General features: G+C 45.7%; 6 protein-coding genes across 6 annotated transcripts in view; 3 read left to right on the forward strand and 3 right to left on the reverse strand.

Annotated features, from left to right (window-relative positions):
* Positions 1–1,824: 1,824 nt before the first annotated feature.
* On the reverse strand, positions 1,825–3,382 carry LOC118856819 (histone H2B type 1-F/J/L-like). The gene is made up of 2 exons (XM_036767327.1): positions 2,987–3,382; positions 1,825–1,860 (listed from the first exon to the last, which is right to left on the reverse strand). The coding sequence occupies exons 1-2, from the start codon at positions 3,361–3,363 to the stop codon at positions 1,848–1,850; spliced, it is 390 nt and encodes a 129-aa protein (XP_036623222.1). The 5' UTR covers positions 3,364–3,382; the 3' UTR covers positions 1,825–1,847.
* A 319-nt stretch (positions 3,383–3,701) lies between these two features.
* On the forward strand, positions 3,702–4,094 carry LOC118856517 (histone H2A type 2-B). Its single transcript, XM_036766833.1, has one exon. The coding sequence runs from the start codon at positions 3,702–3,704 to the stop codon at positions 4,092–4,094; it is 393 nt and encodes a 130-aa protein (XP_036622728.1).
* A 260-nt stretch (positions 4,095–4,354) lies between these two features.
* Positions 4,355–4,750, reverse strand: LOC118856519 (histone H2A type 1-F-like). Its single transcript, XM_036766835.1, has one exon. The coding sequence runs from the start codon at positions 4,742–4,744 to the stop codon at positions 4,355–4,357; it is 390 nt and encodes a 129-aa protein (XP_036622730.1). The 5' UTR covers positions 4,745–4,750.
* Positions 4,751–5,077: 327 nt separating this feature from the next.
* On the forward strand, positions 5,078–5,458 carry LOC118856518 (histone H2B type 2-E-like). The gene has a single exon (XM_036766834.1). The coding sequence runs from the start codon at positions 5,078–5,080 to the stop codon at positions 5,456–5,458; it is 381 nt and encodes a 126-aa protein (XP_036622729.1).
* A 15,963-nt stretch (positions 5,459–21,421) lies between these two features.
* On the forward strand, positions 21,422–22,248 carry LOC118857296 (histone H1.4-like). The gene has a single exon (XM_036767979.1). It carries the CDS (start codon positions 21,422–21,424, stop codon positions 22,079–22,081), a length of 660 nt encoding a protein of 219 aa, XP_036623874.1. The 3' UTR covers positions 22,082–22,248.
* A 519-nt stretch (positions 22,249–22,767) lies between these two features.
* Positions 22,768–23,652, reverse strand: part of LOC118856632 (histone H3-like) — a 42,815-nt gene continuing 41,930 nt past the window's right edge. Inside the window, exon 3 of the mRNA XM_036767041.1 lies at positions 22,768–23,189. Coding sequence (XP_036622936.1) covers positions 22,768–23,189 — 422 coding nt within the window. The remainder of the gene's footprint in view (positions 23,190–23,652) is intronic.

Below are 23,652 nucleotides of genomic sequence, written 5' to 3' on the forward strand. Positions count from 1 at the left end.
CTAATGTTAGGAGGAAGAAGACAGCCCTAGTGACAAGGCTGATCTGCAGGCTTCGGCCCCTCTACTTCCATTTTTGTAGACTCTATCAAGGACACTGCCCTACTTGCTACACTGACATTCCTACTTGACAGAACCCAGTTCCTGTTGGCATTAGGTTAATTGTCTGCACTCCTCCTTCCTGCCCTCAGAGAGTTTTCTGCTCTTGCCTGGAGACTGCCTTTTGCTACAGCGTGTTCAGAGAAAAATCAACCAGTTGTTTGATTCACCTGACCACTCTGTTTTCTGTGCTGTAGCCCATAGTAGGACACCCTGGGGGTCCTGACTGACCTCAGAAAAGAAAGAATGAAAAAAATTAATATTTCAAAGTTTAAAGGATTCACCTGTGATCACTATCTTTGAGCTTCCATGTTGGCCCTTCATAGAAAAGTGCTGGGATTAAGAGAACATCCTTGGGGAGATTTCTTTTTGAGTCTGTAAAATAAAGAAAAGGATGTTTTGTATTCTAGGGTAATGCCAAAAGCTTGATTATAAGGAGTCAGTCCTTTGTAAAGTTGGAATTTGAAAAACAAATATTCTCCATTTTATCTACTGCCTCCATCTAAGCTTTGGATTTAGATGAGACTTTTAAACATTCTCTCCTAATCCGTTCATTTTATAGGTGAGAAAGTGGAGATCCAGAAAGGTAATAGATAATAATAGAACCAGTATTCAAACCCAGCTTTAATACTTTCAAATTTAGTTGTTAATTCTTAGCTAATTAAGAAAAACTTCATTGTTTTAATTTCTTTAATTTGATGATTAAAATAATGCTGTTCATGATTAGGATTGCAGTAAATGTTCACTTTAAATGTGTTGAGTCTGCCTAAATTAGTTATTCAAATCCCGGTGTACTGGGGCATTGAAGCTTAAAAAAAAAAAAGAGACATTTCAAGGACAAGTGAGTACGATAATTTGTGGATACTTTCAGGAGCATAAGCCATTTGCCTATGAAAGAAATGAGCTAAGCTTTCTCTGGCTGGCTCAGTAAAAGGGAGGCTCAGTTCTTTTTCATCCTCCAGAGATAGTAAAGGGAAACAAATGTAGATTAAACTGAAGGTAAGAATAAAAATATTCTGGTTGGCCTTCTTATCTCCCCCCACTCCCCAACCCTTGGTTGGGAAGTATCAAGGGTTCTGCTGACACCATGCAAAGTCCATGGTCATACTAGTGAAACTTGGAAGATGGAAGTATTTCTGAGATCAAAGGAAGGTTAAAGAACGATTCTAAGCTCCTTATTTTACAGAGCAGTAGATAGGTTAAGCGAAATAAATTGATTAGGCAGAGGTCATTCAGCTAGTTAGCAGCAGAACATTTGTCTTTTGAATAATCGCCAGGCCAGTGTATTTTCTACTAAACTAAGCTATCTCCTATCTTGTGGGACAAGGAGGAAAACTGATTTTTTTTGTTGTTTAAACTTTAAACACTTTAAACCTTAAAGCATGACATTCCCAGTCACAAACACCAGAGACTCTCTGGTTGAGAGGCTCTCTGCATCTCACTGAGGGCAGGTTCTTGGGCTCAGGAGGCTCCCTTTTCTCATTTCTTCTCTATTTCCAGAGTTCTCTAGAGTCCCTTTAGATGCCTAGCCAGGGAGCCCCAAGTTTTGTCCCAGCAACAAGGAACTTAACTGCAGAGGCACATCCACACAGTCATTGGTCCCCAAGCTTGTCGTCTAGTGCTGGAGGGAGGGGTAGCGCGTCCCATTCAGTTCCACTTGGAGACTTTTAAGCAATTCTAAGCTCAGCTTCCCCGAACGCCAAAGCCTGAGAGACAACTCTTTTCTCACTACCTTTCTCTCTTTTTGTGCCTCAGAAAACGAAGCTGTGGTGGAATAAAACAGTCAAACGAAAAAGAGAGAAACTTTGAGGAAAATAAAAAACAGCGTCTTCTCAGAACCCTTTCCCATCTGCGCCTGATATTTCTCTTAAGGGTTAGAACCGGGGATTGAATGATCTCTATCGTATCACCACAGCGTCCGAAGGACCCTGTGTCTCCATGAAACACGGTGGAGAAAGGCTGCTGGAAGCTAATTGCTTTCTATTTATTATAGGAAGGGTAAAAAGCAGATTAAACACAATGAGGAAATTAGATTGTTTTCGGAAAGGGAAAGCGTTCAAGAGGAGACTTCTTTCCCGCCAGTTCCCAGAATGCGTCGGGTATCTCAGGGATAGGATAGGGAATGGTCCTGTGATTTCAGTGGCATAGAGAAGTCCCTCTACCAATTAGGAGGGCATCTTCCAATGCAGGTCGGCACCCTCACTGCAACTAATCCTAGAGAATAGCCTAGAGCAATAAGGATAAATGACATGGCCAGGATCAAATAGCTAGGTAATTGCAAGAGGCAGGTCTTAAAACCGGCTCGTCCAGCTTCCTCAGACAGTTCTGAATCCCTTTCGCCACGCAGTCTCGCGAGGATAGTTAGGCAGGCAGGGACAGAGCACAGACCTTTATTAAAAATAAGTCCATTAGGGAAGCGGGAGGCAATGTGGCGTAGAGCCAGTCAGAGGCAAAAAGACCCGACTTCAAATCACTTCACTCCCTTGGGCAAATCCCTTAATGATAGTACTGGGGGAAACTGAGAACGGTACTTGTGGATGTACTCGCCTGGGTTGGAATTTCAGCAACTAGAAATCACCTATGCTAACAAAACTAATCTGTTCTCTCTCCCAGTCTATAATGGGAGCAGAACGCCGATTATTTACCAACTTCATTTTGTCTATCGCATAGGCGGTCAATATGGATTGACAGAAGAGCTTCTGTACCGGTTTCCTAAAATGGATTTCAAAGCCAAATTTCCTACCCTTAGGTTAACGGCAGAAAATAACAGAAAAGCTGTTTACATTTTGTCTTAAACTCGAGTGAATAGCATCTTTTTTGATCGAGTGGGTGGCTCTGAAAAGAGCCTTTGTTTCATGGGAAGTCGGTGACTCCTGGAACAGCCGCTTACTTGGAGCTGGTATATTTGGTGACAGCCTTGGTGCCCTCCGACACGGCGTGCTTGGCCAGCTCCCCGGGCAGCAGCAGGCGCACGGCCGTCTGGATCTCCCGGGAGGTGATAGTCGAGCGCTTGTTATAGTGCGCCAAGCGGGAAGCCTCGCTGGCGATGCGCTCGAAGATGTCGTTGACGAAGGAGTTCATGATGCCCATGGCCTTGGAGGAGATGCCGGTGTCAGGGTGGACCTGCTTCAGCACCTTGTAGACGTAGACGGAGTAGCTCTCCTTGCGGCTGCGCTTGCGCTTCTTGCCGTCTTTCTTCTGGGCCTTAGTTACGGCTTTCTTGGAGCCTTTTTTAGGAGCAGGAGCTGATTTTCCTGGTTCAGGCATGGTTATCGAAAGCACAAAGCCACTAGAATCGCGACTGAAGTACAAAGACACAGAATGGCGACAGGCCCTTTACTTATAGATCCGGCATGCAAATAAAGGCTCTGGGATACCCACTAATGATTGGTAGATGATTTTTCGTCATTTCCTGGTAGCCTACGATGCAAATGATGAGATGAAAATTCTATTTTCCTATTGGTTGTTCTAATCAAACGGCCTTCCTAACCAATAAAACGACTCCTTTTCTGCCTGCCGGTAGGTCTTATAAATTACTTCAAATTGATGCTAAAAGCTTTTCTGTCTTTCTTTCTCTAAGAGAGGGGCTCGTTCTTTTTATCGCCATGTCTGGCCGCGGAAAGCAGGGAGGCAAGGCTCGCGCCAAGGCTAAATCCCGTTCGTCCCGGGCCGGGCTGCAGTTCCCAGTGGGCCGTGTGCACCGTTTGCTCCGCAAGGGTAACTACGCCGAGCGGGTCGGCGCCGGAGCCCCGGTTTACATGGCGGCGGTCCTGGAGTATTTAACTGCTGAAATTTTGGAGCTGGCGGGAAACGCAGCTCGGGACAACAAGAAAACCCGTATCATCCCCCGCCATTTGCAACTAGCTGTGCGCAACGACGAGGAGCTCAACAAACTCCTCGGGGGAGTCACCATTGCTCAAGGCGGTGTCCTGCCAAACATCCAGGCCGTCTTGCTGCCCAAGAAAACCGAGAGCCATAAGCCTGGCAAAAGCAAATAAACGTTAAGGGGGACCAGACTTGTCCCTCCACCCCCCCCAAAACGGCTCTTTTAAGAGCCACCCTCATCTATCAGATTAAGGGGCTATTATCACTGAAAAACAAAAAACCCGGGGTTATTGTACTAACGGAGCCTTTTATCAGCAAAAAAAAAAAATTGTCAATGTCAAATAGTATCTCAGCTCTTCCTTGATGAAATGGATGGCTCTAAAAAGAGCCTTTTTTGTCTTTGGCAAGAGTTTTTATTCATTGCTGGAGCAAATTATTTGCCCTTGGGTTTGTGGCTTTCAGTTTTCTTAGGTAGCAGGACTGCCTGTATGTTGGGTAGAACGCCACCCTGGGCAATAGTCACTCTGCCCAGAAGCTTGTTGAGTTCTTCGTCGTTGCGGATGGCGAGCTGCAAATGGCGGGGAATGATGCGCGTTTTTTTATTGTCTCTAGCGGCATTGCCTGCCAGCTCCAAGATTTCTGCTGTGAGGTACTCGAGCACAGCTGCCAGATAGACTGGCGCTCCGGCGCCAACCCGTTCGGCATAATTGCCCTTGCGGAGCAGGCGATGGACACGGCCCACTGGGAACTGCAGTCCAGCCCGAGAAGACCGAGTCTTAGCCTTAGCACGAGCTTTACCTCCTTGTTTGCCTCGGCCAGACATGATGGAAAGCAAATTAGGAAAACAGAAAAAGAAACCTAAGCTTGGAGAAAATAACTCCGCGAGATAAATAAGGTATCTTTTGTAGATTTCTGTAGGGGCGGGGTTAGAAAAAATCAACTTTCATTGGCTTGGAATGGGCTCCGGAAGAAACCAATAGAAAAAGTAGCTGTAACGCAATTACATTACATTGACCAATAGGAATAAAGAGCACGTTGAACCCTAATTTGCATGCTACCGTTATAAAAGAATGCAGGTTCGCCCTTTGCTTTACTCTTTTCCTTTCGTTAGGCATCTGTACTCGTCTCACTTAGACCGGGAAAGCTTTTTTTCATCATGCCAGAGCCAGCTAAGTCTACTCCTGCCCCTAAGAAGGGCTCTAAGAAAGCCGTGACCAAGGCCCAGAAGAAAGACGGCAAGAAGCGCAAGCGCAGCCGCAAGGAGAGCTACTCCATCTACGTCTACAAGGTGCTGAAGCAGGTCCACCCTGACACCGGCATCTCCTCCAAGGCCATGGGCATCATGAACTCCTTCGTCAACGACATCTTCGAGCGCATTGCCGGCGAGGCTTCCCGCCTGGCGCACTACAACAAGCGCTCCACCATCACCTCCCGGGAGATCCAGACGGCCGTGCGCCTGCTGCTGCCCGGGGAGCTGGCCAAGCACGCCGTGTCCGAAGGCACCAAGGCTGTTACCAAATACACCAGCTCCAAGTGAGCATGTATTTAGAAAGGGGCAGACTTCCCCTCACCCAAAAGGCTCTTTTCAGAGCCACCCACCTAATTCTGAAAAGAGCTGTAACTTGTCGGAAGGCCGTGCTAGCACCCTTCTCTTAGTTTCTGGGAGATGTCATTTAATAGAGCAACGTTCTAGCACGCGAGCAGTGCTGGCTGGTTAAGACTTAGCAGCTTTGTAGCTGCAGTCCTTGCAAGTTAGGAGTATTTTGTTAACCTACTAATTTCTAATGTCAAGTTAAATCTTAATTTGCATAGCCACTTTTGTCAGCATTTGGTTGCTGTTTAATAAATACATGGTCCTTGCTAGGTACTTGCCTTTAGGTTGAGCTCTGGAGCATTGATATCGGAAGTCTATAAGTATTTCAAGAATAGGAACGGCATGTAAGGTCTAAAAAAAATTAAGACCTACACCGGCTAGGAGTCAACTGTGGCCCTAGGTCTTTTTTGGGGGGGGTGTGGGGGAGACAAGGTCTTATGACTTTTCTGCTTTACAGGCCTTTTGCAGCAAAACCTCCCGCCTACTTCACTGGACTCCTTTGCAATTGGGTAGCATTAAAATTCGAAAGTCCCTCGCTGTTTTCACATTGGCTAACGGGTGCTGTTATTCTCCCTTCACTGGAGGACTTCCGAGCCTCATCAGCTGCTCTTTCATGCCACTACAATACTCTATTTTCTAAGGGCTGTGCCCTTGTATTTAATTACGATGTGTAACAAGCTATTTCTTCCCCTACTCCATTTCCATCTTTCCGTCAACGTTATGGGTTGATGAAGATTTTTTTAAACTTAATTTCTAAATACCTAACATTATGTTATGAACAGGTACATTTTATTTAGCATTCAACTGTACCAGAGCTTCCTTGTAAAATAACCAATTAATATCGGTCTTCTATGCTAATAAGCGTCTACTATGTGCCACACACTGTGCTAAATAAAATAAACATGGATCAGAGGCCTATTGAAGGTATTTTACTCTTCCCCTCCCCCACCAAAGGATAAACCAATTTCCCCTTTCAAACGAACTTCAGTCAAGTTCTAAAGAATGGCCAGGGGAAGACAATCCTTCCCTGGAGCCCTTTTCCTCTACTTCCATCTCTCCCACTTTCTCCAACTGGGCTGAGCTAAGAAAAATAAATCCTTAGAGAATATTAGTCAACCACAACAGGCACATAAACCATTTTTGCCAACATTAGTCTGAAGGCAAAGTTAAGTTTAATGTGGCACTAGAAGAGAGCTAAAATAAAGGTGAAAAGACTAGCTGGTCTGGGCGAACCCAGGTCCAGGACTGTATAATAAACAGAAGCAACTAAAATATCAATCAGACTGTATATGCCTGGAAGAAGTTGCCTATTCCAAGAACTCAATAAAAGAAAATAATTACTGACAGGGATGGGATGTCAGAGTTGTAGACAAAAGGAGGTTAAGTAATTTGCCCAAATTGGCATAGGCCTACTGAAAAAGGCAGGATTTGAATATAGGACCTGTGACTGCCAAGCCTATGCTTTCCCTGATGTTAACGTGCTACTTGTTCATAGGTAGGCAGAGAGTAGGAAATCTCTAGAGTTCTAGTGACAGAACTGTGGTTCCTGTGGGAGAACTAATCTAAAATTCAGTAAACCCTTCCCACTCCACCCCACCATCTTGATGAGTTGGATACCTGCCTTATTTTTTTTTTTTAGGGCTATTCTAATTAACATTTAGGGTTAGAAATATCCTGAGCCTCAGTGGTGTTTTCTTTTATCTAGGTTATCTTCCATAAAAGATAAGAACAATTAGATTTGTTTGGGATCACTTCACTGGGCCTATTTCTGGTAGACTTTCCCTGAAATAGCCCTGTGTAGTGAATCCTACATTCCAGGGCTCTGGGTGCTGTAGTTACTATGTTTCTCTCTTCTTAGAAGTCTCTTTAATTCTTAGAAAGGACCACCAGAAACCTCAGTGGTCTTGGCACCTGAGAAACTCATCTAAGCCAACCCTTTTATTTTATAAATGAGGAACTAGAATTTCAGGTGAAATGATTTAAAGAAGGGCTTGTTGTCTTCCAAATGATCATCCTCTAGACTCATCATCTTCACACTTTTTGGATTCCATATCACTATGAGAAAAATGTTTTTAAGTATGGCCCCACTGTGGGTACATTTGTTTGTAAATCATATGATGTACTACTGTACTAATAATTACAAGCATTATAAACTGATATAAAAAATAGACATTAGAAAGGTATGAGGTAAAGATGAAATGATATTTGATCCTAAAATCATTAGAGAGTGCTGGAGTCTATTGAGTAGAAAAGTGATACGTTTCTATTGTATCATTAAGAAAATCATTTTGGGACCTGTGGGGAAAATGGATTGGAGAGGGACAAGACTTAAGACAGGGGGTACAATTAGTGGCAGTTGCAATATTGTTTGGTTGTTTAGTCTTTTCTTCAGTCGTGTTAGACTCTTTGTGACCAAATGGTGTTTTCTTGGCAAAGATACTGGAGTGCTTTGCTGTTTCTTTCTCCAACTTATTTGAAAGATGAGGAAACTGAGGCAAACAGGGTTAAATGACTTACCCAGGGTTACACAGCTAATAAATGTCTGAGGCCAGATTTGAACTCAGGAAATAGAGTCTTCCTGACTCTAGGTCCATCACTCTATGTGTTGTGCCACCTAATTGCCCTAGGGGTGATCAGTGCCTGAAATGTTCTAGTGACTGAGTAGGAGAGGGTGGTTGAATGCAGGAGTTATTGTGGAAGGAGAAATAGCATGATTTGGCAATTGGATGGATAGTAGGGTGAGGGGGAACAAGGAGTCAAAGATGACATCTAGATTGTGAATATGGGTAACCAAGAGAATGGTGGTGTCCTTGACAGTAATAGAAAAGGTTAGAAGAGAGGGTCAGGGGGAAGAGAATGTAATGAGATCTATAATCAAACTCCTAACCAACTATGCCTGTTCATCCTGGGCCACTCAGTCTTGCTTAAAACCAAAAGAGGGGAGGTGGGCCTCTTAGTCACTGCTCTGAAGGGCAAAACCCACCTTCTGTGGGGAGCTTGCTATAATCATAGATCATCTGGAGAAAAGGGGATTGGTATGAGGAGAGGTAGAGAGAGAGAGAGAGAGACAGAGAGAGAGAGACAGACAGAGAGAGACAGAGACAGAGAGAGAGATTTTCCTAATGGGGGTGGCTGCTGCTGTGGCTACCCTGGCAGTGGTTAGGTTATAATTGCCCTGGGGGGTTGAATTTGGGCTTATAACAGGGTAGTAAGAAGTGTTGGGGGATAAGGGTTGGTATGTTTGTGTTGGAGAGACAAGCCTAGTAGTACTTGGGTAGGGAGGTTATAACCTTGCCCTACTCAGGGAACCAAAGCAGCTTACCCCCTGCCTGCTATAAGCACAATATGAGATGAGTAAGCGTCAATGGAAAAGTAACTAGCACAAGCTGAGCAGGCATGTGTAGGTTGGGATTGCATTACCTTTTATCCAAATCCTGCCCCTTTTGTGAACTTCTACTGAGGGCATTGCCATCTCTTCAGTCACCTGGTATTTTCTTTGACTCATCACTCTCTCTTACCACATTCATCCAATTAATTGCCAAGTCTTGTAATTTCCATCCCCCCAAATCTCTTGCATCCATACCCTGCTTCCTAGTCAGACGCCACTAATCTAGTCCAGGCCTTCACTAATTCTCTCTTAGAGTATTTCAGTACTTTACTAATTAGTCTCCTTGCCTCTAGCCTCTCTCCAATCATCTTCCACAGACCTACCAAAATAATTTCCTCAAATCACAGGTCTAATCACACTTAAGCAGTAAACTCTAGTCGCTCCTAGTGACTGTAGGATAAAATATTATTTGATCTTTGTCTCATACTTTTTATATTTTTGTGTAAGCTTCATAAGATACTTAATTATTAGACCATGCATGTAATTTGTAAATAAGTAAACAAATAATGAAAGTGTGACCAAAAGTTTTTTCCCTTAGAGACATGCAATCAAAAAAAGTTTGGAGACCACTGCCCTAGACAAATTCTATCCGTTTTCCTTAGGAAATGACTTAGGTGTTAAAATGATCTATGTAAAGGAGTCTGCTTGGCAAGTGAAGTGAAAGTGAAAAATTAAAATAAATAGGAAGTAAGTTAAATTACATCCAGGATATAGGATTCTTAAAAAGAAAATTTGGTTCTGGAGGCCTCTGGATTTTAGGATCAATCTGAAAAATAGATCCCTTAAGATGGTAGGAGGTAAGGGAATTGTTACCTATGGAGTATTGCTCTTTGGAATTACTTCATCATATGTACAGAAAAAGGATAGTGCTATGAGGAGGTGAAAGCCTGCCCAGCAGTAGTCTCTCTCTATTCTCAGAGAATAACAGGTCAAGGAATTCCCTTTAAGGGACTCTAGTAATTGGGTTAATCACTCACTAGGAAATCAGCTCAAATCCTGGAATAATGGAAGCTGAGCAGGCAGGCTGTCAACAGCTTGATTAAGAAGAGCCTTTGATAAGATGGAAAATAAAGTGGATGTTTTCTTTTGAATTTGAGTTGAACAATGGGCTAGTTATAAGAAATCTGGGGGAGTTGTTTAAGGGTTCATAACTTTACCAAGATTGGACCATCAATTTTGGTTTTTATAATATGGAAACAAGATGTTAACAGAAAAGGAAAATGGTAATAGGATAAATGAATGGGAAAAAAAAAGCTTAAGGTTTATTATTGTGTCAAGCCTCAAGCTAAGTAAAGTGTGAAATTAAAAGGGAAGAGTTTGAGTTGACACTTGGGAGTTAAGTACACAGTCATTTACTAAGGACATTTACTAAGTGTCAAGTGCTGTGCTAAGGGTAAAGGTTGAGGGAGGTGTTTGAATGAATTCCTGGAAGTTTAGTCAACAAAGATTTATTAAGCACCCACTACGTGCTAGGTATCATGCTAAGCACTGGGGATACTAGGAAAAGCAAAAAATAGTCCCTCTTCTCAAAGACCTCGAAGTCTAAAGGGAAAGGCAACATGCAAAAAATTATGTTCAAATAAAATAAAGTGAAGGTAATCAACAATGCGAAAGTACTAGCATTAGGGATAATTAAGAAAGGCTTATTGAAAAAGATGGGATTTTATATATATAGCAGCTCTTTTGGGGGTGGCTAAGAATTAAGAATGCCCATCAACTGGGGAATGGCTGAACAAGTTGTGGTATATGATTGTGATGGAATACTATTGTGCTATAAGAAATGACAAGCCAGTAGATTTCAGAAAAACCTGGAAGGATTTAACATGAACTGATGCAAAGTGAAGTGAGCCAGGATAATGCTGTACATGGTAACAGCAATATTGTGTGATGAAAAATTGTGAATGACTTGGCTACTCTCAGCAATACAATGATCCAAGATAATTCTAAAGGACCAACGATGGAGCATGCTGTTTGCCTCCAGAGAAAGAACTGATACTGTCTGAATACAGACTGAAGCATACTATTTTTTCACTTTCATTCTTTTTTTTTTTTTGCTTGAGTCTTCCTGTACAAAATGACTAATACGAAAATGTTTTACATAGTTGCACATGTATAACCTGTAATCAGATTGGGGAGGGGGGAGGTAGAAAAAGACGGAAGGATAGAATTTGAAACACAAAACCTAAAAAAAAGAACAAATGTTAAATATTGTTTTAGCACATAATTGGGGGAAAATAAAATATTTTAAATTTTTTTAAAGATAGGATTTTTAATTTGAAGGAAGCCAGGAAAGCCAGTAGGCAAAGGGAGTGAATTCCAGCCATGGGATCACAGCCAGTGAAAAGGCATAGAGTACAGAGATGGAGTTTAATGTGAGAGGAGGAGCAGCAAGGAGGCTTGTATACATGGAAAAGAGTGAAGTATAAAAAGACACCTGGTTATGAAAGGCTTTAAAAGCTAGAAGATGTTATATTTGATTTTGGAGGTATGGCATAGTAAGGGTCTAGGGGCTGGAGTCAAGAGGACCTGAATTCAAATATAGTCTCAGACACTTGCTAGGTGGGTGATTCTGGACAAGTCACTTCACCTCTGTCTGTGTATAATAACATGAGTATAATAACAGCTCCTACCTTCCAAGGGTTGTTGTGAGGATCAAGTGAGATATTTATAAAAAATGCTTGGCATAGTTCCTGCCATTATATAAATGCTTCCTCTCTTCCCATTGCAATAGGGAGGGGCCAAGGTCAGAACTTTGATTTAGGAAGATCACTTTGACAGCTGGGTGGAAGATGACACGGTGGCCATCCATGTCAGAGAAGAGAAGGAGGCATATGGGGAAATACTGGATATAGGGGTAAGAGAGAGTGAGGCGACAAGGGTGACAAGGGCCTTGTAAGTCTAGGTGACTGAGGAGATGGTACTGAGGTGATGGTGAGGCCTACAGAGAAGTTAGGAAGAGAAGAGTACTTTGGGAGAGGAAGATGATGTGTTCAGATTTAGACATGTTTAAGTGAAGATATCTAAGGGATGTCTGGTTAGACACATGGAATAGGCAGTGGGAGATAATCCTGGATTATGTGAGACAGGACATGGAGAGGTGTTGGGACTGGATAAGGAGATACAAAAATCAGCAGCTTGGACACATTGATTCAATGGAAGAGCAGAAAATGTATATTGGACTATTCAGGAGATAGCAAGGATTGACCTTTAGGATGTATATTTGAAAATCAGGTAGGAGTGTCATAAGGTGATAGGTTCTGCAAAGAATAATTACCTCGGTCAAAAGGGAATATAACATTCTACATAGGAGATAGAATATCTGATTGAGAAGAAAAGTGGATCATTGCTACCACTCAAGTCTGTATGGAGTGTACTGGTGTGTGTGTGTGTGTGTGTGTGTGTGTGTGTGTGTGTGTGTGTGTGTGTTTAGGTCATGACAGAGAGGGGAAAGGTGACGTTGAATTAGACCTCTAAAATTTCTTAAATTTTTTGACCTTAAATTCTTTGACCTTTTTGATCATCTCAGATCAAATGGTTTAAAAACAAAACAGCTTGTACCCCGGTTTAAAAACAAAATAATTTACAACACTCCATCACCTACAGAATGAAGTCTAACTACATATTTTCAAGGTCAGCCTCCATGTGGTGGAACTAACTAGTCTAGTTTTGTCTCCTGTTCCATAGCCCTTCTGCCCAATTGGTTTCCTCATTAACTCTGGAATATTAGTTATACTTTCCGGCCTCCATGGTTTTGTTTTGTTTTGTTTCAATCACCAAACATTTATGAATTACTAACAATGAGCTAGACACTGTACTAAACAGTGAGGATGTGAAGACAAAATGAAATAGTACTGGACTTCAAGATTACATCGCTCTAGCCTGAAATGCCTTGACACCAGTTTTACTGAATCCAAATCCTATTTTTCCGTTAAGGCCTATTACAAATGCTAGTTTATTTATTCAATAAACATTTTTTGAGTTCTTAATATGAAGTGATATTATGTAGTGGAGGCTATAAAGGTATATGGCTGGGCATGTTAAAGGTCAATGTTCAAAACAATGTGATAGTTGTTAAGGGAGATATAGTGACACATAAGACAGTCCCTGTCCTCAGTGCCTTTACATTGAAGGAGGTAACAGTCAATGTGTTTATTGATAATTGCAGTGTTCCACAGGTGAGTGGTACAATCAATCAATCAATGAATATTTAGTAAGAGCCTATTATGGGGGCAGCTAGGTGGCACAGTGACTGGAGCACCGGCCCTGGAGTCAGGAGGTCCTGAGTTCAAATCCGGCCTCAGACACTTAACACACCAGTTGTGTGACCTTGGGCAAGTCTCTTAACTCCAATTGCCCTGCCTTCCCCCCTCCAAAAAAAAAAAAAAGAGCCCATTATGTTCCAGGCACTGTGCCAAGTACTGAGGATACAAAAAGGCAAAAGCCAGGGCCTGCCATTAAGGAGCTTACAGTCTAATGGAGAAGATAACATGCAAATATATATACACACAGGGTAACTAGGAGATAATTAGCTGAGGGAAGGCATTGGAATTAGAAGGAACTGGGGAAGGCTGCCTGTAGAAGGTAGGATTTTAATTGGGATAAAGGAAGCCAGTTAGAGTGAAGGAGGGAGAGCATTCCATGCAAGGGGGCCAAGGAAAATTGCTGGAGGCGAGAGATGGAATATCTTATTCATGGAACAATTGGGAGGCCAGTATCGCTGGATCGAAGAGTACAAAGTGTCATAGGATTTCAAGAGTAGGATACTACTTCCTTGAAACTATGGAGGAGACATTGTGGTGCTCTGGAAAGAAAGCTGCATCCATAAGGGACCAGACTTCCAATACTCACACAGTCACTGTGTGACTGTGGATAAGTCAAATTACTTCCTCTGTACATCATTTTCCTCATTTGTTAAATGAAAGAACTGGATCAGATGACTTCTAAGGTCCTATTCCACTCCAAATCAGGTCATGCCTCTAAATTTAGGACATGATGATCTTACAAGGTGACATGTGCCTTGAGCCTTGAAGAATGGGTACAATCTCAATGACAGCGTTATAGGAAAGGAAGCTTCCAGGCATAATGAACAACTTGAACAAAAGCTCATCTCAGAGGAAGAGAGAGTAGGATTTGAGGAAAAGCACGTATGGAGAGGAGTAGTGGAGAGAAAGGCTAGAAAGGGAGATTGCAGCAAGATTGTAGAAGGCCTCGAATACTATTCTGAGGAGTTTGCATTGTCAAGGAATTGCTTTAGCTTTAGGGCAGAGGCAGCTGAAGAGAGAAAGAGAGAAAGTAGTTTGCCCTGTGACACACCTTCCATGATCATCAAATCCCATAATGGTTGTTCTCCCACCTAAATTGAGAAGTTGTTACTAATAAATCCAATAATTTAGCATTTATTTGCTATCTGATATTGACAAATAGTAGAACGGGTGCTAGACTAAGAGTCAGCAAAGTTGTCAATCTTATCTCCCAACGCTTACTGTGTGGCTGTGGGCAAATCACCTAACTTCTCCAAATCTCTATTTCCTCATCTGTAAAATGGACATCAAAAGTGTTGCAATATGTTACTTCACAGGGCTACTGTGAAGATGTAATGGTAGATAACCCATGTAAAGCTCTTTGAAAACTTTGAAGTCCTATATAAATGTGTGCAACATGGCAGGTGGGTGGCAAAGCAGATAGACCCCTAGGCTGAAATCAGGAAGACTCCTCTTCCTGAATTCAAATCTGGACTCAGGCACTTAGTAGCTGTATGACCCTGGGCAAGTCACTTAACTCTGTTTGCCTCAGTTTCCTTATTTGTAAAATGAGCTGGATCAGGAAATGGCAAACCACTCCAATATTTTTGCCAAGAAAACCCCACAAGAGGTCACAGAGTCAGACATGACAGAAACAACTCAACAACAACAATCAATGTGTGCTAGTATGCTCATTTTGATTTGTGCATACAGTATATTTTTATTTAGATAGTAAGCTGTTGGAGTGCACCTCTTTGTAGCTTTCAAAGTGACTCTCACAGTGGTTAGGGAGGCAATATGCTATAGAGTAGAAAGAACTTTGGAATTTAAATCATAGTATCATTTAAATCATAGCCAGCATGTAAGTCATTTAGTCTCTAGATGCCTCAACCCCAAATTACTGAATCACAGAATTTAAGAAGTAGGTCCAGTTATTATGTAAACAAGAATAATTTCTATCCTTTGCTTGAAGACATAGCGCTGGTATGTTGGGTAGCGGTATGGGGAGGGGACATTCATTACTTTCTGAGGCAGTCGTTCAACTTTCGGGCAATTCTAAGCTTTAGGAGATTTAGAGAAACCTCCTAAACAATCTAGGTGCTGTAGTAGATAATATCTTGGACCTGAATCACCTAGCTGCCCCCATGGATTCTTGACATCTACATAAAAGGTCACTTCATTTTTAAAAAATAAAAGAGAAAATGTGGAGGTACGTTGCATCATCATGGCTGGGAGTGGAGAAGTCCTTGACAAGACAAGGTAGAGAGAAGATTGTAAAAGACAAAATAGAAGATTTGAATTACATAAAAATTAAAAGGCTAGCATCCAAACAAAATCAAGTCAGCTAGGACAAGAAGGAAAACGGTTAAATGGGGGGAAAAATCTGCTCCATATATCCTGAACAAGAGTCTGATATCCAGGATACAAAGGGAATTGGCACAAATCTATAAGATCAGAAGTAGATAAGTAATCAGTGGAAATGAAGAAAAAGAATAGGAAATATAGCTCTAGGTCCCAAATAAAAGAGACATGAGAGGTTAGGCAACTCTATCACTTTGAGTTACATGAGAAGTCTCAAAGAGGATGAAGACAGTCACCGTCAGAGGAGAGATGGACAGTTACATATGTTGGTGGACTGATGCATTGGCCAACTTGGGAGAACATATGGGCCAAAATATGCATAGTTGCATTTTGTGGCAGGAAATAAAAGGGGAAATAAATTGGGTGTGCAGCTATAAATGCAATGGAATATAATTTTTTAATGCAAGAAATGATGGCTATGGGAAATTGTGAGCAGCCCTGGGGGACTTGAAGGAACTATTGCAGAAGGGGTATAATAAACAAGATGACAGTTTATGTACATAATAAAAGCAATAGTGCCAAACCCAGAACAAGACTAAAAGGTCAAAAAGCTGAGGAATTGTATTAATGATCTTTCTGGTCTGAAGAAAGGATAACAAGCCTTCATTCCTACCCCAGTCCAGTCAGTGGAGACAAGGCAACTACAGATGTAGAATGTGGCATATGTTGTCTATCTTTTTAGTATCCATTTGTATTGCTTAATCTTCGTATTTGTTCTAAGGGAAGGTTCAGCAGCAGGTTGGAGGGGAGGGGAGGGGAGGGGAGTGTCCAAGGGGAAAAGACTGGTGTCAAATCAATAAAATATTAATTACTGCTACCCAAAGATGTAATGGGCTTCTCTCTGAAATGTTTTTTCTTCCTCTTTCCTACAACTTTACCCCAGGAATCCATCTGGGAACACCAGAATTTGTTTCAGTTCCTAGTTGTTTTTTTTTTCCACTAGAAAAAAAAAACGAAAGGAAAGAGAGTCCCCATTACCATGCAAACAAACGGGGAATGGGGGAAGAAGGATTTATTTAGTACCTACCGAGTGCCAGGGCACTTTATACAAACAATCCTCACCAAAAAACCTTAAGGGGGGTGTTATAATGACCTTATTTTACAGTGACCTTTATGTGACATGCCCAGGGTCACAAAGCCAGGGAGTATCTGAGGCTTGATGTGAACTCACAGGGCTGGGCCGAAGCTCTAGCCACTGTACCACCTAGCTGCCTGTGAATGGTCTAAGCAAACACTGACTATAGAAGAGACTTTGTTGAAACTGAGTCCCTCTCCCTGTCCCCCAACCCCCAACTCTTATCTCTCAGAAGGCAAAGGAAGTGTAATCAGATCCATTTGTCATCAGTCAGGGCAATGAGTCTTTCTTTTCCAGTGGGCCGTGGCCTTTGCCAGGGCTTGTGCAGCCAGTCTTCCCTGCAAGGGGGAAAGCACTGGGCTCCCTAGAGAGGTGACCAGCCTGAACTCCCAGGGCAAACATCTCCATGTGGCTCACAGCCTTGCTGCTGCTGCTGTTGCTGCTGCAGATCCTCCTCCAGCTTCCAGGTGGTCCTCTTCACCTCAGCTGCAGGTTCCCCAGAAGGCTGTGGGAATTCACAGGCCTCTTTCCAGGCCACCAAGTCCTGGGCCTGTGTGGAGAGAGGCCTTGTGTTGTGGGGGCAGTCTCTCTCCTCTAGTTCTGCAGGCTATGGAGCTGGTGTCTTCTCAAGAGTAGAGATGAAAAGTGAATCTTTTGCCATCAGTTCACTGACAAGAAGGGGCAAGGATAGATTTAGAGCTGGAGGAGACCTGAGAGGTCATGAAGTGCAAGCTCTTCATTTTAGAGGGGAGAAAAAGAGGTCAAGAGACTTGACCAAGGTCACATAGCAAGTAAGTGGCTGCAGTGGGAGGGCTTCCCAGAACCTGGTGGTTCCCAGGCCAGCCCTGGAACCAGTACACTGGGATCCCTCTTGGTAACCTGGTCAGGGAGAGACAAAGGAGTCATTAGTGGGGCAATGGGGATTCAGGACTAGGTGATCCCATACCTTACTAAGGTTTTACCCAGAGAGAAAGGGTGGTGGGGGGGGAATCTTCCTGGGGGAACGAGGGGGCTGGGCAGGCCCGTCCCCCTTTCCCACTCCACCATGGATCCTGAAGTCTTTGCATGTAGGCAATACGCTTTCCCTTTCTGTCTGACGTGCGATCGCGCACGCGCGCGCGCGCACGCGCACACGCACACACACGCACACACACACGCGCGCGCGCGCGCGCACACACACACACACACACACACACACACACACACATAATCAATCATCAGAATGATTGTTTCATAAAGACACAAGATTCAAAGCTCTAAAAGGATTTAGCTTGCCCTGGTTTAGGAAACACCGGTTACTATAAGGTCACAGAAGTTTGCAGTATGTTCCTGGAAAAGCCAATGTGAGGTTGGATGTGACATTGCTTATTCCTGTCCCTGCCTGGCTGCTGACACTCTGCAACCTCTGGATGGTACCTGTGAAAAGGAGTTTGGTGCCACACTTGTTACAAAGAGAAGCTTGGAAGAGTGTCATTGCAACAGTTGCCAGTTTGTGGCTCCAGTCTTTAGAAGCCCTCCAACGGGTCCCAGCCCTCTTTAATACACAAGGCCCCAGGAGATGAAGTTCTTTCGACCTCCAGTCTGGCCTTTCTAACCTTTGCCTGTGGGGGGTCAGCAGTCTAGCGGCTGTATCTGGGGGGAAGGGGGAGGAGCTGGAGTGTAGCAAGGTGGAAAGTGAGAAAACCTGGAAGATAATTCAGCCAGTTTGCCCAATCATTTCTCAAATCTATTTTGAGGAATACAACAGTGAGTGAGGTTACTTCTCCACAAAGTGTTGTGACGGGAAGGATGAAGAGTAAGCCGCAGCAGGCAGGATTCAGGGTGCTGGAGTCGTGGTGGAAGGTCTGGGAGACCGGGCTGATACAACTGTTGCTCTTATGGAGAAAGAAGGGTCTCTAGGACAAGTCCTGCTTTCCACGTTCCCAACCTCTATTTTTGACCCTCCCTGGAGTCCCCAAGTTTCTCTCAGCACCTAGTACTACTTAGAGGAAATAGGAGGCCTGGAGGAGGGAGGGACTGGGGTGGCTTGGGAAAGAGAAGAAATCCCTTCTCCTGAAGAGGTTTAAGTAAAAATGATGATTGTTAGGGGAACCAGACACTTCCAGGGGTGCTTGAGACCCCCAAAATACCTCCAGGCTGGGTCCTGCCGAAAGAATTCGACTCAAGCCTTCTCAGCCAAGGGAAAAGACAAAGTTTATTAGGGATTCACCATAATGGGTTGTCTTAAGAAATCCCACCCTTTGTGACGCCTGTTTTCACAAGCGGGCCAGACTCAGTCTAAGCTGAGCCAGATTGAACCTGAGCACCTTCATGGAGGCAAGATGGAGATTATATACACAAAGATTGTAGGAGGAATTGAGGGGTGGTCTGGGGTGACTAGAGGAGGGGTTTAGGGAGGGTCTTGAGGAGGAGTCTAAGGAGGGTGAGATGAGGTCAGAGTCCAAGAACCAAGAGAATGGAATTAAGGATGGGAAGTGGCTGAAGGCATGGATACTGATGGTATCAAGGGTGGGAAGTAGTTGGACAATAAAGGGCAAGGCTAAGTAGAGATTTGGGCCTAACGATAAAGTAAGGCTTATGGCCTTAGGGAAAGGCCAGATCTAGTTGGAAGATTCAAGGACAGTTCAAGGGGGCTCCCAGAGACTGTATTCCAGATTCAAGGGGGTTCCCAGACGCTGTGCCCTCATCACTTCCAGCAGGTCTCTCTGTCTCTCTCTTTCTCTCTCTCCCTCACACAAACGCACACAATGGGCTCATCCATTCCTGTCCTCACCCTTATTTTTTTCCAGCTTTCGAATTTTTAATGCATGAAAACAAAGGTGCGCGTTTTTTGGCCTCTGTTAAAAAAATCACTCAGACTAGAGGTATTTGTTTTAGTGAAGGAAGCAGGCATAGGTTGCAGCTGTTGCTGGTATCCAGGAATAGGAGCTTGAGGGACATCTATTGTGGTTCTTTCCATTCAGCCATGAGTTAGGTTGGGGGACAAAAGGGGGCTCTACCATTTCCTCTGTCACGAAGCTTTGAAAATAAAAGGGTTGTCTGGAACCTACTCTGTGTGGTGCTTGTGAATGGAGATCCAGGGCTGTAGACCAATGGGGCTCTTCAGAACTGCTTAAAACAAGCACGTCAGGGTGAACATTTAATATTCTTCCCGACTTTTCGGTTGCTGATAGGAGGCTTCACACCTCCCGCTTTCATTTATCCAAGTGCTTTCAAGTAATGTTACTGGCACTAGGCAACTCGAAACAAGAAGCTAAATAGTCCGAGCAATCCAATCTTTCCTGGCCGCCCCCTCCCCCCGCGGTAATGTGTCTGGTGCCCCTCTTTACTCTATGAGCCCGACGACCAACATGAACAGATGAAAATGGAGAGTCAATGACTCACGTTTTCACAGTCCCCGCAAATGGTGCACGTAAGTTGTGACCCTGGCAACCAGATCCCCGCCCATGTGACGCACCCTTGAAATTCCCTCGGAACTGGGGCTCCAATTCCATGGGGAGGGGAGGGTCACAGGGGAAGGACTTGAAAGCACTCTTCACTGTTCCAGGCACCTCTGTTTAAGGATGCCCTCATCTGAAGAATGGAGGTCTCCTTCCGTTTCTCTGGGCAGCTCTGAGTACCCCTAACTGCTCTCCCAAACCCTGGCGCCTTTTGGTGGAAGGGTGTGGGAGACCAGACTTTGTGGTCCTGCTCAAGTCTTAGGCGCCCTCCCCCTTCCCCATGAAATGGTTACCAAAAGGGAAGGAGGAAGGAGGAAGGAGGAAGAGTGGCTGGGCCACTTTAGAAGTTACAGCTTTGGCGGGAGCGACCACGAAGGCGCCCCCCCGCCCCCCCCCCCCCCCCCCCACCGCTCGCCGCCTTGCTTCCCCTTGCACCGCCATAGTGCTGTCCAGACCGATGCCCTCCAAGAAGGCTCGTCTCCTCCCATCTTCCGCAAAGCCTGACAAGAGTCAACCCTAAAAGCTTAAAGTTGGGAGGAAATTCGCAGGTCATCTAATTCATACTTAAGGGGCCACTTTTTTTCACCGCCTCTGTAAACGAGAGGTCCTCCTCCCCCGACGTGTGCTGAAATCCTTGGGCTGATGGGGACTTTACTGTTCCTACTCAGCAGTTTCTATGTAAGTCGAGCTTAGTAACAACTGCGCCGCCCCGCCCCGCCCCCCCCCCCCCCCCGCACCCCTCCGCCCCGGGAGCGCCAGAGAGCATTCTGCTCCGAGGCCGGAGGAAGCCTAGGCTACTTTCACGAAAATCGGTCGTGGCGTGGCAGCTGCGTTCAGTTATTAATGAATTAAAAAAATTTCCACAGTCACCGAAACGCGGACGCTGCGAGTCCAGAAAAGGAGTTTCCAAATCCTTCCTGGCTGCCATAAATTGACAAGGAGCTTGTCTTGGCTTGGTTGGTGTGGTTGAGTTCAGAGGAAGGGACCGACCGTCTCCTTCGACAAGCAAGCAAGCAAGCAACAAAAAAAAGGCCCTCAGTTTGTGGGCAGAGTCTTGTCCGTGTCGGGCTGGAATCCCTGGGGGTGGTTGTCTGGGTCGCGTTTCCCTCTGCAGGCTTCTCTCTCCCTGGCACCCCTCCTCTCCGTCTCCCCTCCCCCCGGGTGGCCCCGCCCTTCGCGATTCTCCATTTTCTGCTTTTTGCACGCCTACCCAAGCAGAGGCCGAGAAGAGAGCGGAGCCATTTTGGTTCCTTACGGGCGAGGAGGGCTGGGGCGGCGCACCAATCACAGGGCAGCCCTTACCTATATATAAGTGGGTCAGCTCGGAGCTCGCTTATTCGCGAGTCCGCGGCGTCCTCTAGTGACTTCTCTCTGTCGCTGCTGTACCGTTCCTTCGCTGCCATGTCCGAGACGGCACCCGCCGCTCCCGCCGCTCCAGCCCCTGCGGAGAAGACCCCGGCCAAGAAGAAGGGCAAGAGGGCTTCGGCCGCCGGCGGTGCGCGGCGCAAGGCCGCGGGTCCGCCCGTGTCGGAGCTGATCACGAAAGCCGTGAGCGCCTCCAAGGAGCGAAATGGCGTGTCCCTGGCAGCCCTGAAGAAGGCGCTGGCGGCCGCGGGCTACGACGTGGACAAGAACAACAGCCGCATCAAGCTGGGGCTCAAGAGCCTGGTGAGCAAGGGCACCCTGGTGCAGACTAAGGGCACTGGCGCCTCGGGCTCCTTCAAGCTGAACAAGAAGGCCCCGACGGCCGACACGAAGGCTAAGGCCAAGAAGCCGGCCTCGGCCAAGACCAAGAAGGCCGCCGGCGCTTCCAAGAAGCCCAAGAAGGCGACGGGGGCCGCGGGCGCCAAGAAGAGCGTGAAGAAGAGCCCGAAGAAAGCCAAGAAGCCGGCGGCCGCCAAGAAAGCGGCCAAGAGCCCGAAGAAGGCCAAGGCGGCCAAGCCCAAGAAGGTGGCCAAGAGCCCGGCTAAGCCTAAGGCAGCCAAGGCCAAGAAGGTGACCAAGCCCAAAACGGCTAAGCCCAAAGCCGCCAAAAGCAAGAAGGCGGCAGCCAAGAAGTAGAGTTCGAAGCCCTCGAAACTTGACACACCCAAAGGCTCTTTTCAGAGCCACCCACTCACCTCAGAAAAAGAGCTGAGCCTACCACCGCAAGCCCTTATAGAAATTAGTTAGCCACCGAAGTTGTGTTTCGTAAAGGTTGAGACCAATAGTAAATAAAAACTGAAATAAATAAGTTTGCCCCCCAAAAATCCGTTTCCCCGCCAAATGAAAGTCCGAGCCCGTTTCTTCTCCTTCCACCCCGCCCCCCGAGCTGGTCGAGTGGCAAAAAGGGAAGGGGGGGGTGTTCTTGGACTTTTTGGTTACTCCCCAATGGGTATGGGGGAAGGTGGGTGGGTTCCTGGGAAACAAACGTTTATTTGCTTCCAAGTAACTCATCAGATTTGCGCGCGTGCAAGTATGTATATAAGTAAGTTTTTTAAATAAAAGTTACTTTGCTAGCCAAACCAATACTTCTTAAACACGGAGAAGAGTAAGTTGCGGGGGAGGTAAAAGGACAATGAGATCGGCCCAGACTGTGACCTTAGTGGCAAACACATATGGGTAAGGGCATTGTAAACACAGGGGCACGGGAAAATTGCAAGGAAAGGGGCAGAAATCGATGTGATCACAGCTACTCTCGTGAGAACATGGGTGGCTCTGAAAAGAGCCTTTGGGGTGTGGACCTTCCACGAGGGGAAAGCAGCGCCTTACGCCCTCTCACCGCGGATGCGGCGGGCCAGCTGAATGTCCTTGGGCATGATGGTTACTCTCTTGGCGTGAATGGCGCACAGGTTCGTGTCTTCGAACAGCCCCACCAAGTACGCCTCGCTAGCCTCCTGCAGGGCCATGACGGCCGAGCTCTGGAAGCGCAGGTCCGTCTTGAAGTCCTGAGCGATTTCCCGCACCAGGCGCTGGAACGGCAGCTTGCGGATCAGCAGCTCCGTCGACTTCTGGTAGCGCCGGATCTCCCGAAGAGCCACGGTGCCAGGCCGGTAGCGGTGAGGCTTCTTCACGCCGCCAGTGGCTGGGGCACTCTTGCGGGCAGCCTTGGTGGCCAGCTGCTTACGGGGAGCCTTGCCACCGGTGGACTTACGGGCGGTCTGCTTGGTACGGGCCATTGTGGACGAGCGAGGAAGAAACGAGCTTCTCCTGTGCCGGAATACGACTGAGAACTGGACGCCGGCGGGTAGCCTTTATAGACGCAGAAGCACCCTGATTGGGCTGAACCAGTTTGAAAGTCCCGCGCTCGGCCTCCATTGGCTGGGGGCGCAAACCAACAAGAGTGCCTTTCCATTGGACGTTCCAGGCGCTTTCCGGTTTGCCACCTCTCCGCCGCCCCGCCCCTCACCCTTCTCCCCACCTCCCTTCCCCTTCCCCCCAATCTCCCTCCCCCTTCTCACGCCCCTCCCCCCCACTCTTCTCCTTCGCGTCCCTCTACCCTCACCCCCACCCCGACCCCCACCTTACCACACCTCACCCCTCTCCACCCCACCCGCTAGGGAAACCCATCGCTCGTTGGGTAGGACTTGGTCCCTCATCGATCTCCCAGTTCTGGATTCTGTTCATTACCCTGTTTAAAAAGTTGTGCCGTC

The sequence above is a fragment of the Trichosurus vulpecula genome, chromosome 7, assembly GCF_011100635.1.
Source record: "Trichosurus vulpecula isolate mTriVul1 chromosome 7, mTriVul1.pri, whole genome shotgun sequence".
Classification (NCBI taxonomy): Eukaryota; Metazoa; Chordata; class Mammalia; order Diprotodontia; family Phalangeridae; genus Trichosurus; species Trichosurus vulpecula.

What these genes read in the sequence shown, in the direction of transcription:
- LOC118856819 (XM_036767327.1), bottom strand. Translation starts at nt 3,363, where the DNA reads ATGCCTGAACCAGGAAAATCAGCTCCTGCTCCTAAAAAAGGCTCCAAG.
- LOC118856517 (XM_036766833.1), top strand. Translation starts at nt 3,702, where the DNA reads ATGTCTGGCCGCGGAAAGCAGGGAGGCAAGGCTCGCGCCAAGGCTAAA.
- LOC118856519 (XM_036766835.1), bottom strand. Translation starts at nt 4,744, where the DNA reads ATGTCTGGCCGAGGCAAACAAGGAGGTAAAGCTCGTGCTAAGGCTAAG.
- LOC118856518 (XM_036766834.1), top strand. Translation starts at nt 5,078, where the DNA reads ATGCCAGAGCCAGCTAAGTCTACTCCTGCCCCTAAGAAGGGCTCTAAG.
- LOC118857296 (XM_036767979.1), top strand. Translation starts at nt 21,422, where the DNA reads ATGTCCGAGACGGCACCCGCCGCTCCCGCCGCTCCAGCCCCTGCGGAG.